Below are 13019 nucleotides of genomic sequence, written 5' to 3'. Positions count from 1 at the left end.
TCATGTCTCCAGGTGTTTAGCTGGTGTTTCTCTGGGCATTTCATGGCTGGCAGTTCGTATTAGTGGCAGTTACTAACAGTTACTTGGTGTCTTCAAATCGTTGGAGAAGTCGCCTTGTACCCCTTTTGATGTGCCTCACCGGGTAGGAATCGTGTGGTGGGCCAGATGCCGTGGGTGCCTCGGGAAGATTGGGGCTCAAAGGCATGATCGGCGTCATTCCTTGCCCAGAGAGGCATGGCGCCCTCCGCGACCCGCACCTGTGATGTCCGCTTGTGGCTCCAGAGCAACCACTGCCGGGGTTCGTATGGAACACTGCGAAGGACACCACGCCAACAGGATGCAACTGGAGCGCGAAACCTGGCGTCATTCTTGCTGCTTTTCTGCTGTTTGACTGCCATTTGCTTGGCTTGCTCCGGTTGATTCCGGTTGGCGAGGATGCGGCGTGTAATTGCAAGCATAACGGTGATACGTTCCTGCGCAGAATCGGCATCTGTCCAAATCCCTTCACATTGCTCCTGGCGCTGACTACTCGTCGTCGCATCCTGCAGGCACAGACTTTCGTCTGTTGGAGTGTGAGGGTGTGTGGTGACAAGCCCGTTGGCAGCTGTCTGCATCTCTGTCAGAAACTCACGACAAACTGCAACATTCAGGCAAAAAAGATGGGAACCATAAAAAATGCTTAATTCTGTGCCAATCCTAGAGAGAAGGGGTTCAATGGTTCCGATCCCCTTTTGCCTGAATGCTCGGTATCGCGCTTGTTCCCGATGTCATGGCCCCCTAGACACACGACAGACAATGGCCGGTCTCGCCCAAGGTTCACCTCAAGTCCGGAAGAACCTGACTGCTACAACGCCGCGCGGTGCGGAGGAAGCTTTTGCATCCAACTCTAGAGACGGCAATGCGTTCTTCTCGGCACTTGGTCGCGGTTCACCCCCCGTGGGGCCGGAGCACACCAGGAACCACCACACCAGGCACCCATAAATCTGACTTTGAGAAGATCAAACAGCCGCTCTGCACGGCCGCTGTCTTTGCCTCATGTTTTTGCGCTCCAATCGCGTGTCGACGGGTCGCCGGTTGCACTGTTAATGCGCTGGGTTCACTGCCGCCGCCCGCGCTTAGGGTGTTTGGCCCGGCGCAGTGGAGGATTTAGCCGTCCCGGGATCTCCCATCGAGCGCCCGGCCTCGGGACCCACTGCCGACCAGCGTCGCATTCTGCTCGGCTCTATCGGCGCCACCCCGGCTCGGCGCACCGCAGGGAGGGCGGCGGTCGGCTCTGATTAGCTCGGTTTTGAGCTGTGGTTTGCAAAATTGGTGGCGATGAAGTCCGATTGGCCGCATTCCGTCCATTCACATTCACCTGTATCATTTCGATCAAGGCCTGGTTCTGTCAAGAATAAGAACAGCATAGATGATTTCGATTTCATAATTATTTGCAACCGAGCCTATGATACCAAGCTACATAATATTTCTTTCGACCAACGGTCCCGTCCTCTGACTCTCAAAATCTCCCCAACCACGCGGCCTCCTCCTGACAAGCCCAGAGTAAAACCACGTTCCCATGGTGTAAACATCATACGTCGGGAGGCCGGTCACCCTCTGCACAGACTCTCCAAACGGCGGCATCTGCGTGCACTCGAGCACGAACGCCCCGATATCAGGGTGCTCGTCCATCAACTCCTTCGCGGCCGCAATCATCTCCTTCTCGATGTCGTCGAAACTGTACGGCCCCTTGCCGGTGACTAACAGCCTTAGTGAACCACCGTCGGGGGCGCCGGCGATGTGGCACCGCGCGGCGTGCTCTTTCGAGATGCCGAGACGCTCAAAGTGCAGGGAGACCAGCTCGCTCGCGTTGTAGGTGATGATGCCGATCTTCTTGGATGGCGGCAGCCAGGCGAGGATACTGGGGATCTGGATCAAAGAGGATGTGGCTACTGGGATCGGTAGCCTCTCAGCCAGTCTGCGATATTTGTAAGCCTTCATTGCACGTTCGTTCAGGTAAGAGATGGAATATCAACGTACAATGGCTGGGCCATGGCTAAGAAGCCGCAGCTAGTAAGAATCCCCACGGCCCCGCGCTCCGCCAGCTTCTTCCCCGCGGCGACAAAGTTGTCGATGAAGGCATCATCGTATGCTATCTTCGTCACAAGCTGGTCTTCCCTCGATCCCTCCGCCAACTCGCGAATCACGGGGAATGCCCATGTGTTTTCGTTGAAGGCGTCACCGGCCGGACGGTAGAAGAAGCACTGGACGGCGATGAAGCCGATAGGCGGCAAGGAGGCCTGGTCTTCGGGGCGGTAGTCCGTCATTATTTTGTCGATGATCCGGGGCCAAACTAATGCGTAGGACTGAGGAATCACGTGTCCTATCCTGTTCGTTGGATGATTTGTTGGCTTGACGATAAGATCATTCTACCTTTATCGGGCGTCTTTATCAAGCAGGCTGGTTTTATACAGCATCATGATGCTGTGGCTCCTACAAACCAGCGGCCACTCAACCGGAGGAATCCGAGCAACCTCCAAATCAGCTTCGACGCTTTTATCGTGGTGCTGCCAAACCCCGGAAATTGCCATGCTTACCCCCTGTGTTGGGTTGCAGTTTGGAGGAAGTTGATGTTGGGATCGGCTACGTCGGCCGTTGATAAGACCCCACAATCCGGACGGCACCTTATCTCGACCACCTCTCCCGGTAGACGATTCGGATTCTTATATCCGTCACCTACCCTCCTCCCGCCATGGGTTGGATAAGATAGCCCGTCTTCACTATCTGGAGCTGGGCCAATCACGCTCCTGTGTGGTACAATGGCAACGAGGGATTCTCAACAAGCAAGACTCAGGATGCGGGGTTGTATGCCATTCTACCAGGCTCGGTTTGTCCCGGGGAACATGGCTGTTTAGTTCCCCTCACGTGCACAATTTTTGAAGGTCGTCGGGTTCATCCGAGTCTTATCTTGACTTCACGCAATATGGCAGGGTTCTGGACGTTGTGTTAAGAGCGCCGCCCACCAGCGTTGACGGTTCCTGGGATGAACGCTTTGATGGTTCTGGACAGCCTCATTTTTACGGATTTCGCTTCTCCCTAGAGGCTAACACTCAAAGTTGCGATTGGATTTGGTGGAAGAGCACCGCGTAGCCAAAATGGGTCTGAAAGACTCGGCGCTCGCCAAGTACATCCGAAACATCAAAACATCTCCGAAGTCTCTCATTGCGAACAGGCAGCTGATTTGCACTTCGCTGGTGTTTGCTTTCGCGGGCATTCCTCTTTGTGAGTTACCGGAATTTTCTTGCCATGCCTCATGTGCAAACTCATATTCCTTACGAAGCCCCTCACGGGACAAAATAGTGAGGCCTCAAGACCAGGTTATTAACGCAATATCCAGGCTGGGACCAGGGCTCCTCCGCCACGATCCCCTCCCTCCCCGGCTTCCAGCACGCCTTCGGCATCACCTCCGCCACGAACCCGGGCCAGGTCTCCAACTTCGTCTCCCTGGTCTACATCGGGGCCGGCGTCGGCGCGGCTCTCACCTACTTCATCAACGACCGCTGGGGCCGCCTCTGGGCTCTCCGCATCTACTCCATAACATGGATCATTGGCCAGCTCATCGCCGTCGCCTCCTCGGGTAACCTCGCCGCCATGTACGCCGGCCGCATCATTGCCGGATTCGGTATCGGGCCCCTCACTGTAATCGGCCCCGTCACCCTCACCGAGATCGCGCCCGCCGAGACGCGCGGGCTCATCACCTCCTGGTTCTCCGTCATCATGCTGCTCTCGCTTACCGTCGCCGCCTTCGTCGTGCTCGGCTGCTTTGGCATGGCGCCGAGCAACGTGCAGTGGCAGGTCCCCTTCTTCATCCCCTGCGTCGCCATGGCCCTCGTCGTCGCGGCCAGCTTCTTCGTCATGGACAGCCCGCGCTGGCTGTTCCTTGTCGGGCGCGACGAAGAGGCGACGCAGACGCTCGTCATGCTGCGCGGGCTGCCGCTCGAGCACCCGCGCATCCAGTCGGAGCTGCGCGAGATCACGGAGAGCGTCGCCAAGGAGAGGTTGGCGTTTGGCGAGGCAAGCACGTACTCGCTGGCCGGGCTGAGGGCCGTATGCCGCGAGACCTTCTTGGTTCCGGCCAATCTACGGCGGACGCAGCAGGCGTTTCTGTCGTATGCCCTCGCGCAGTTGTCGGGTGCGAATAGTATCACGACGTACTTGGTGCCGGTGCTGAGTTTGATTGGGGTTAAGGGGGGCACGACGCATAGTTTGTTGTATGCGGCGCTGTACTCGATGGCTAAGTTCTTTTACACGCTGATCGCCAGTTTCTTCTTTGTGGATGCCTTAGGGCGGAGAAACAGTCTGTTCATTGGTATCATCGTGCAGATGCTTTCCCACATCTACATTGGCGTGTACATCAAGTTCAGCCATGAGGGACCAGTTTCGCAAGGTGCTGGGCAAGGTGCTCTTGCGGCTATTTTCTTGCACGGCTTCGGCTACGCTGTTGGTAAGTGATGGGCTCTAAATTCTCGAGAGCATAATCACGCTAATACAACTTGCTCACCTCCAGGTCTCCTCATTCTGCCGTACATCTTCGTCAGCGAGCTGTGGCCGAACCAGCTCCGGTCCTTCGGCGCATCCCTTACGCAATGCTTCCATTGGCTCTTTTTCTTCGGAGTTAACAAGGGGGTTCCTTCTCTGCTTGAGAGCACCGACCAGTGGGGCGCATTTCTCTTCTTCGCCGGCTGGTGTTTCTTGGCGCTCCTCTACGTGTTCTTCACCGTGCCAGAGACGGCGGGCGTGGACCTCGAGAAGATTGACGAGCTGTTCCAGGGGCCGTGGTTCAATCAGTACAAGAGAACCAAGGCGATGGGACGGGATGTGGAAGTACTCGAATCTGTTGAATCGCGAAGCGAGAGCGAAGGCGTTGATGTGTTAGCATCCGGGAAGAAGTAGTCTAGCGGGAGTGTTGCCGCCAGGGAGTTGCACAGCTCTGGCAAAAACGTGAAAGCAGCCCGAGGCCGTGATATCAATTATCAATAGAAGGATATGACCAAGTCACCATCATGAATGGATCTCATCGTTCACATAATAACGGGATACAAATCGGTGTTTTGTCAGCTTTATTCTTTTCGAAGAGACATACGTCTATACTCTCGAGTGAGGGAGTATATCCAGAAACACCCTCTGGCTAGTATGCAGCAGTAATCTACTCATCCTCAAGCTTTCTTGGGCTCTTTCTTGGTCTTGTCTTATCGGTTACACAACTATCGGGGTCGCGTCCGCATCCTGGTGGACCTCGAGCCTCGCGGGTCAGAAGTTCCTTGCCCGTCTTGCGAGTCACGCCTTCCTTGGACATCGGCGGAGCACCCAAAACCACAGCCGGTGCCTGGGGTTACTGTCTTTAGCGCGTGTTGCTTTTATCTGGATGATGATGCTTACCATGCTTAGGCCTAGGTTAATGGCAAACCTAGACCCGAATGCTTCAGCAGCACTAAAGGTAACGAGGCCGAGCACAAGGATGGACGGCAACTTCATTGTGGTTTTTAGATCGAAGGGTTTCTGCGAGACTTGAGCTTGTTCAAGTGTTCGATTTTTGACTGTAATGTATGTACAGACTTTGTTAACCGTGGCATGTGTAAGCTCGTATTTGGGCCTCCGTGGGTGCTTTATACATCAGGTAGCTATGTGGCCATGATTCGTGATATGAAAGCAGAATCACCAACCTGTTCACACTTGAAACAGTTGCAGCAATTATTTGCTCTTTTTGCAACAGTAAGCAAGAAATTCCGCCTAGTCACGATCGTGGTTCACCGGAGCTTTTACTTACTGGTTTGCCTAAACTTTATCCTCAAACGCGGCTTAGGGGTTCGCACTCGCGTACGGCAGACCCATCGAGTGTTTTTCCGTAGGATACTAGAGTGATTCATATGCACTGCGCCCGTTTGTAGAGGGTCTCACAAACTCTATTACCACGACTGCGAGTCACACCCATCACATCTTAACCGCGTCCGGCGGCGGATAAAACATGAGACGAAACGAGCTTACAGCGAAAGCCCATCGTCCGCTGAAACAAAACCACTGTTATAAAGAGTAAGAAGTCATGTATTACAATATTCAACGCAAAACGGACCGAGGCCGTTGAAGTTGGACTGGGGCTGTGCTGTCCGTGTCAATTTGCTGTGGGATATCGAAGGATCGGCCTAGGGAGGGTAGTTTGGATGAACTCGGGAGCTGTAACCCTAACTGGGAAGGAAAACATCGAGCTTCAACCTACCGGACTACGCGATTCCCCAAAGATCTATCCTGACGCCGCTTATGAAGCACTGCAAACTTCCATAAATGGCCGGCTTGTTTCAAGAGTTTTTGCCCATTACATTGAGTAGTTTCCTGTAACCCATCCGGCACCTGCACCTGAGGGCGCACTATCCGCAACTTTCTATTACTCTACCCATCCTGAGAACCATACAGCGACTCAGCGAGAATGATAAGCCGCGAGAGTATCCCCGAAAAATGGGCTGCGGCCTGGTCTGACAACGATTCAGCCGCATTCGCAAAGTTGTTTGCCCCACAAGCCGTGTACACCGACCACGCGCACCAGCTCATCACGACCAAGCTGGAGGATCATCACAGGGTCTGGCGCAACGCCAACCCAAACTTTAAAGTCATTGTCGATCCGTCGACGCCGATCTGGTGGTCTAGAGACAACGCCGATAACGACGAGAAGCAAGCGAGCTGCAGTTTCAGAACCATCAACACCGGGACCTTTATGGAGTCGCTGCCAAGAAAGGTCGCTTCGGGCAAGAATTGGTCTTTCACTGCAATGGTGCATCTGGTTATTGAAGACGGGCTAATCACGCAACTCGATGAGTTTTATCGGGATAGCTTTGACGAGGGGATCCCTGTAGACAAATACATACGCCGTGTTTAATCCGATTGCCGGTGATGGTGACAGCATAGAGAGGCTTGACTGCACGTTATGAAGTTACACCATTTACTATATGGACGGAGCGAGGCTGGCTCCGAACCATGAAGTAGCAGAGACGCTATGCTGAGAGACAATATGCTTAATTTCCAATGCTTTCTGTGTGAAATTAACGTCTGCGTCGTTCAAACTTTCTTGCACTCCCCGGCTTTCTTCATCTCGGCATACCAGCTCACCTTCCCCACGGCAGAAGCTTATCCTCTCCTTTGGCGTCAGGATCAACCAAGTTGTGGTATACCTCTGGCCCTCGACCGCCGTTCAGAGCGTGTACCCTAAGGACGTCGAATCGCATTCGCATGAGGTCTCTGTCGGGGAGAAGAGCTCTGTTGTCAGCGAAGATGTCGACGATCCGCCCATTTTCGATCTCCGCGCCCTGACGACTGTCTGGGAATGACAAAAACCTCTTGAAAACTTGACTTAGAACGCGACGGGGAGTCGTGTCGTTTGTAGAAGGCTTGGCCAAAATTTCGTCGGGATGCAACGCAAGGTCAACCTTGCTCTCTGGCCCCAAAAGACTGGTACGTGGGAGCCAGTGGAAGCGGTATCTGGCCCCGTATACGGTACTTGGCGATGTCTCCCCACCGTCCTCGGTCATCTCATATACGACGAAGTCAATGATGTCGTCCAGTGGCTCTAGCGCAAAGAGACCTTGGTCCCACAACGAATTGAGCTCTTTGCTTAGACAAAGTATGTTACTTGGCCTAATGAGAGTGTTCTGAATTTTGTCCCTGGTGCGGTACAGCCTCTTCCAATCCCATACATGGTAGAGCTTTCCTAAGGCTCTGGGTAGCATTGGATTGGAACTCAAGGCATCGGGCGGGACAATATAGCAGGGCGAGGCGCCGGGCGTCTTTGTCACCACACAGGAGGGGCCGTCGCGGATGCGTACCTGATCGAAGGCGGTGATGGCTTGCCTGCTGTCTGCAGGCTGTGTCGTACTTTGGTCAATGACTATGCGCTGTTAGTAAATGACTGACTGAGAACCAGGAAAGACATACAGATTAGAGCAAGCCTTGCCGCTCGGCAGGCGTTCTCTGGGAGGTGCAGGAGCACACCCAAAAACGCCTCTGGATCCCGCAGGTCCTTTGCAATTTTCTCAAGCCTCCGTCGGTCGATAGTTCGAGTACACTCCAGCACTGTGCTTGCACTAGGGCGGCAGTCCTATCTTCGAAGCGAGTGATTGACTTAATGGATTTAAATATGCCATGAATCAGGGCAACTCGCTCCGAGGAGTCTTCGGCGGGGAGAAAGCTGCAGCTGGCATGCATTTTGTGTTGCTATTCACGATTAAAAAACGAGATTCGCGGATAAAAATTGAGATGGAGCTTTGCAACAATTCGAAAGTAGGCCTTTGAATCATACTGTGGAGATCGGAGATTTGTCGACCGTACAGGTGACTCCAGCTCCCAGGGTGAAGACTGTGAGGACACATACGACCATGAAAGGCTTATTATCGAGGGACTTTCTATTCATAAATTTACCTTATCTAACTTTGCGTTGTGTCCCAGTCGTTGAGGTGAGGCAAAACTTTCTCAATTTTGAAAACCGGTTGCGTTGATTCTCCAAACAAGGCAATCGACTGCAACCCTAAAGATTCGTGTTGGAATTTTCCCGCGAAAGGCAGGAGCCCGCCCAGGTTCCAAGTTCCAGCAGAATGATTCCGCCCCCAAGGCAACGTCGAAATTGTCGATCCAGTCAAAGTCTGGACTCCGAAAGGCCCTTGAGAGAAACTCAGATGTTCCACAAATATTCCTCCAGCTTCGCGTCTTCATCCACCTCCAGGAAGAACGCCAAAGCTGCCGTTCTGGGAAGATAAAGACCCCGAAGCGTTTCCTCCTTGTATTGATCGCCTGAAAATTGGACAATGAAACCGAGCAAGATATCAATCATGTTATGCCCCTTGATGATATGGTTGTCGAAGGTCATGTGATGCTCAATACCGCCTTCGTATTCATGTTCCTGTACAATCATACTGAGCTTCTCAAGTATCTCGACACAGACAGTAAAGATTCTGAACATATCGAGCCTTGCAATCGGCAGACGACCTCGGAATTCTGGCAGCACAAGTTCCTTGGACTTTTCGATGATGCTTGACACATCCGTCTTGACTGACATGTTTCTCATCTTTGACCGCACCGCTGAAGTCCTTGCTAGCTCAGGGCGCTCTCCGAAGACAATGGCCATGTATTCAGGGTGGAATCTGTAGTCGTTCTTAAATTGGTGTCGGAAGACGCTCTCCGGACGTTCCATTCGTTGTTTCCGCCATAATTTGTGTTGCGAGTGACGTATGGCAATGGGCATAGTGAGCGTAGTGAAAAACGTGTAGATGTCTATAGAAAAAGGAGGGTAGTAGGGATTACGAGGGTAGGGGTTATATATACCCCTACGAAGACCCCTACTACGTATATCTTTATAATATACCCCCCTAGGAGTAATATATATTACTTCTAAAAAGCCTTATAAAGTATATATATAGAAAATAAAGTAGAAATAAAGCTATTCCTACCCCCCTATAGATTATACTTAATATAGAAGAGCTATCCTAACTACTTATAAACTATATTTAATATAGGTAGTTTATTATACCTATCTTTTAGTTCTATAGAATATACTTAATATAAGTAATAAACTATATTTAATACTAGAGAGCTTTAAAATATATTAAAGTTAAAATCTTAGGTAATAATATTAATTAGTATATTAGTAGTAGTATTATTAAACTACTTATATTAATAAAGATCCTCTATAAAATCTTTCTACTCTTAAAGCTAAAGGTAGATCTTAATATCCTCTATATTATTAGAGGATACTTAGATATTTAGTTAATTAAAATACTTACTATAGAGTACCTTTTTAAGTTAATAATACTTAATAAAGTATTACTTATACTAATACCTATAAAGGTAAAAGTAGTAGTTATTATTATTATTAACTAAAGCTAGTTAAGAAAGAGGTTTAGAAGTAGCTTTAGTAGTTTATATAGTTAATTAAAGTTCTAGATATCTACTAAGTATAATATATACCTTATTTAAAATATAATCTAAGTTAATATTCTAAATATTTTAGATAATTATTATAAAGAGTTATTTATACTCTTTAAGTAATCTAATTAACTAATTACCTTTTTATATAATTAAAAGCTTAAATTAAGTATATTTTACTTAAATTAGAGCTAGATATATACTAACTATATTTAAGAAGGCTTATATACTAAATATACTTTAAATATTAGGAATATTATAAACTTTTACTACTAGAAATATATAATATTAGCTTTTATATTACTAAGAAGGATTAATATTACTATTTATATTATATAGTATATATAAGTAATCTTCTTAAATAAAGTTATAGACTATAAGGTTTATAAAGTAAAATTAAATTTAGAGGGCTTATATAAGAACTTAAGTTATCTTAGATAACTTATTTAAAGTATTTATAAGTTTAAGTTATATAATAGAGAGGATTATAAGGTTAATAGTATATTAGATCTATTACTATATATATTAGAAGCCTTTAGAGACTTTAGTATACTTAGTAGTAATAATCTTATAATTATAAATCTAACTAGAATATTCTTTATATATATTAGTAATAATAATAGGAAATAGAGGTATTAGTTCTAAGTTATTAAATATATTAGGAGTAGTAGTCTTAATATATTATATTTAATACTAAAATACTTATATATTATAATTAACTTTATATTATAGCTAAAAACTTATTTAATATATCTATATAACTTTATTAAATATTAGAGGCTATTAATATATTTAAGGAGGTATATTAGGAGTACTTAATATAGGATTAATATATTCCTAAACTTTATAATACTAAGTATACTATTATAGCTATAAGGCCTATATAAGCTAATCTTATAGTAATATAAGTATTATAGTTACTAGTAAGGTATTTAAAGTTATTATTATATATATTACTTATATAGTAAAAGGGATTATAAAAGTATTATTAAAGAACTAGACTTATAACTATTACGAGTAATATATAGTAATAGGTATAGTAAGCGTAGTGAAAAACGTATAGATATCTATAGAAAAAGGAGGGTAGTAGGGATTGTGAGGGCAGGGGTTATATATACCCCTGCGAAGACCCCTGCCACGCATGTCTTCGCAACAATTCGCAATGAAACTGGGATCCCACATCGTCGATATCATCTGGGACCCCCTTCTTGTTCCTCTTTGCACCCCACACAGCTCTCCGGTAGTGAGAAAGGTAGTTCTTCGTGGGCCGGCTACCGAGAAAGACCGGGTCCACGAGAAGATCGCAGAGATCTTCCATCAACGGAATCTTCTTCATACCGAACGCTGAATGGGCCAGAGCATTGTACATATGGAGAGTAGAGGGAACAAATGGCGTTATGAAGCAAAGCCCCTCGCCCGTGCTTCCAGCTTTGTAGAGCATCTCTGATATGTGACCTCCTGCAGTCCAAGGGGCCTGATGGTAGAAGTCGAACGCCTTCTCGCGGAGATATGTATCGAGCACGTCGTAGAGTTCTTGCTGGAATCCAATCCACGGTTTGAAGTAGCTCATATCTCGAGTCAGCTTTTTCAAGCTACCAATGGCCGAAACAATGCTCTTCTGCATGTCTTTTGCCAAACGAAGCGCCTGTAGACGACAGTTCTGTTTGTTGTGCTTGCCATCCGCCCAGAGAAACGTCTCGTAGCTGGTGAGAAAAATGTCCATGCAGAGGACCAGTTCCAGAGATGCGGGCACTTGGGGGTCGCGGATATCTGCCAGAGCCAAGGGTAGAATGCGCTCGGAAGGACATTCCATGGCCTCGTCCCAAATCTCTAAGTCTGCGATCCCCCGCCCTTCTTTCATGTCTCTCTTGATGTGCTTGAAGATCTCAATCACTGCCCAGTGTTCCGGTGCTTCAATGTCCCCATCAGGCTCTGGCATCTCGACTGGCGGTTTTCGCGGCGGAATGAGAAGCGTAGGGTCCTGTGGCATGAGCTCATGCAACATGCACATCTGTCCATTCCTCTCTTTGGAGAACTGTTCGTAGAACTCTGCCTTGCGAGGGTGGTTGTTGACGGCTTGCGAAATGATGCAAAATCGGACGGCGCCGGACATGCCACGTATTTTAAAACGTGCTTCCAGGTTCGGGTGGTCGGTAAAGAATTTGTGTGCGCGTCTGCAGTGGTTCTCGAGGTCACGGCTCGTGCCATGGAATCTCTTGAATAATACCTGAAGTTGCCGAAAGGTCAGGTTTGTGAGCCAGGACGCCAGTGGAAGCGGCAGTATTCCCTTGGCAGCATCGGCCCAGTACTGCTTCATATCAGATTTGACACCTTCTAAATACTGCCGGCGAAATTAGTAAAGTCCGGTCGAAACCGGAGTCAGGAGTGGTGACTCACATCAAGCAAGGCAATTATTTCCATAAAATCACTTAGTTCATCGTCCTCAAGCAGAACCTCGAACGGCGCTGTGTCGGACGTTGGACCACAACTGGGGCCTAGATCATTCTGAGGTGGCAGGGAGGTAGATGCTGGAACTCTGTAAGGGTGATCGAGGCCTCTATCAAGTTCACCGGCGAGGGTGGCAAGGGAAGCAAACGCGTTGGCAGTGGAGGCTTTATCGGCGTTGGTCGCCACAGCAGCCGGGGCAAGGGATCTGGCCATGAAAGGAGTTAGGATTGACAAGGTCTGCTCAAGCCTATTGCTACAGTCAGCGTGATGAAGTTAAGTAAACTGTGAAACGAGAGAATCTGGCCTTTGGATGAACACTCCGTGATTGATATCATCGGCACCCAGCTCCTCGTAAACGGCAACAGCTTCCCGACGCTTTGAAATCGCGTTGCGAAGCGAACTGATGATAGATGCTGGGACACTGTGCTTAGTCTTCTTGAAAGCCTGCGACAGAGCCTTCGCAGCCGTTAGGATGCCTTTTGTGGTCCTTGGAACGCTGGCTGGCTTCGGTTGAATACTTTGATGCTGGGACCAGAGCCATTGCAAGAAGTAGTCGGTAGAGACCTTGTACGATCGGTAGATCTCCGCGAAGGAGTCATCCTCGTCGCAAGCCATCGCGAACGCTTTCT

At 48.7% G+C, this 13019-nt stretch overlaps 5 protein-coding genes across 5 annotated transcripts; 2 read left to right on the top strand and 3 right to left on the bottom strand.

Annotated features, from left to right (window-relative positions):
* Positions 1-1455: 1455 nt before the first annotated feature.
* On the bottom strand, positions 1456-2306 carry GCG54_00001394 (Dimethlysulfonioproprionate lyase; the record flags this gene model as incomplete). The annotated part of the gene is made up of 2 exons (XM_045401510.1): positions 1456-1957; positions 2020-2306. The coding sequence occupies 2 exons, from the start codon at positions 2304-2306 to the stop codon at positions 1456-1458; spliced, it is 789 nt and encodes a 262-aa protein (XP_045258512.1).
* An 828-nt stretch (positions 2307-3134) lies between these two features.
* GCG54_00001393 (putative quinate permease) lies at positions 3135-4932 on the top strand (the record flags this gene model as incomplete). Its single annotated transcript, XM_045401509.1, has 3 exons — positions 3135-3261; positions 3377-4483; positions 4547-4932. The coding sequence occupies 3 exons, from the start codon at positions 3135-3137 to the stop codon at positions 4930-4932; spliced, it is 1620 nt and encodes a 539-aa protein (XP_045258511.1).
* Positions 4933-6460: 1528 nt separating this feature from the next.
* Positions 6461-6907, top strand: GCG54_00001392 (uncharacterized protein; the record flags this gene model as incomplete). The annotated part of the gene is made up of 1 exon (XM_045401508.1): positions 6461-6907. One exon carries the CDS (start codon positions 6461-6463, stop codon positions 6905-6907), a length of 447 nt encoding a protein of 148 aa, XP_045258510.1.
* A 226-nt stretch (positions 6908-7133) lies between these two features.
* GCG54_00001391 (uncharacterized protein) lies at positions 7134-8229 on the bottom strand (the record flags this gene model as incomplete). The annotated part of the gene is made up of 2 exons (XM_045401507.1): positions 7134-7919; positions 8017-8229. 2 exons carry the CDS (start codon positions 8227-8229, stop codon positions 7134-7136), a joined length of 999 nt encoding a protein of 332 aa, XP_045258509.1.
* A 463-nt stretch (positions 8230-8692) lies between these two features.
* Positions 8693-13005, bottom strand: GCG54_00001390 (uncharacterized protein; the record flags this gene model as incomplete). Its single annotated transcript, XM_045401506.1, has 4 exons — positions 8693-9172; positions 11123-12283; positions 12340-12637; positions 12707-13005. 4 exons carry the CDS (start codon positions 13003-13005, stop codon positions 8693-8695), a joined length of 2238 nt encoding a protein of 745 aa, XP_045258508.1.
* Between the last annotated feature and the right edge of the window lie 14 nt (positions 13006-13019).

The sequence above is a fragment of the Colletotrichum gloeosporioides genome, assembly GCF_011800055.1.
Source record: "Colletotrichum gloeosporioides strain Lc1 chromosome Unknown consensus_85, whole genome shotgun sequence".
Lineage (NCBI taxonomy): Eukaryota > Fungi > Ascomycota > Sordariomycetes > Glomerellales > Glomerellaceae > Colletotrichum > Colletotrichum gloeosporioides.
Note: the sequence above shows the minus strand (reverse complement) of the source record. Positions and strands in the feature narration are given on the sequence as shown.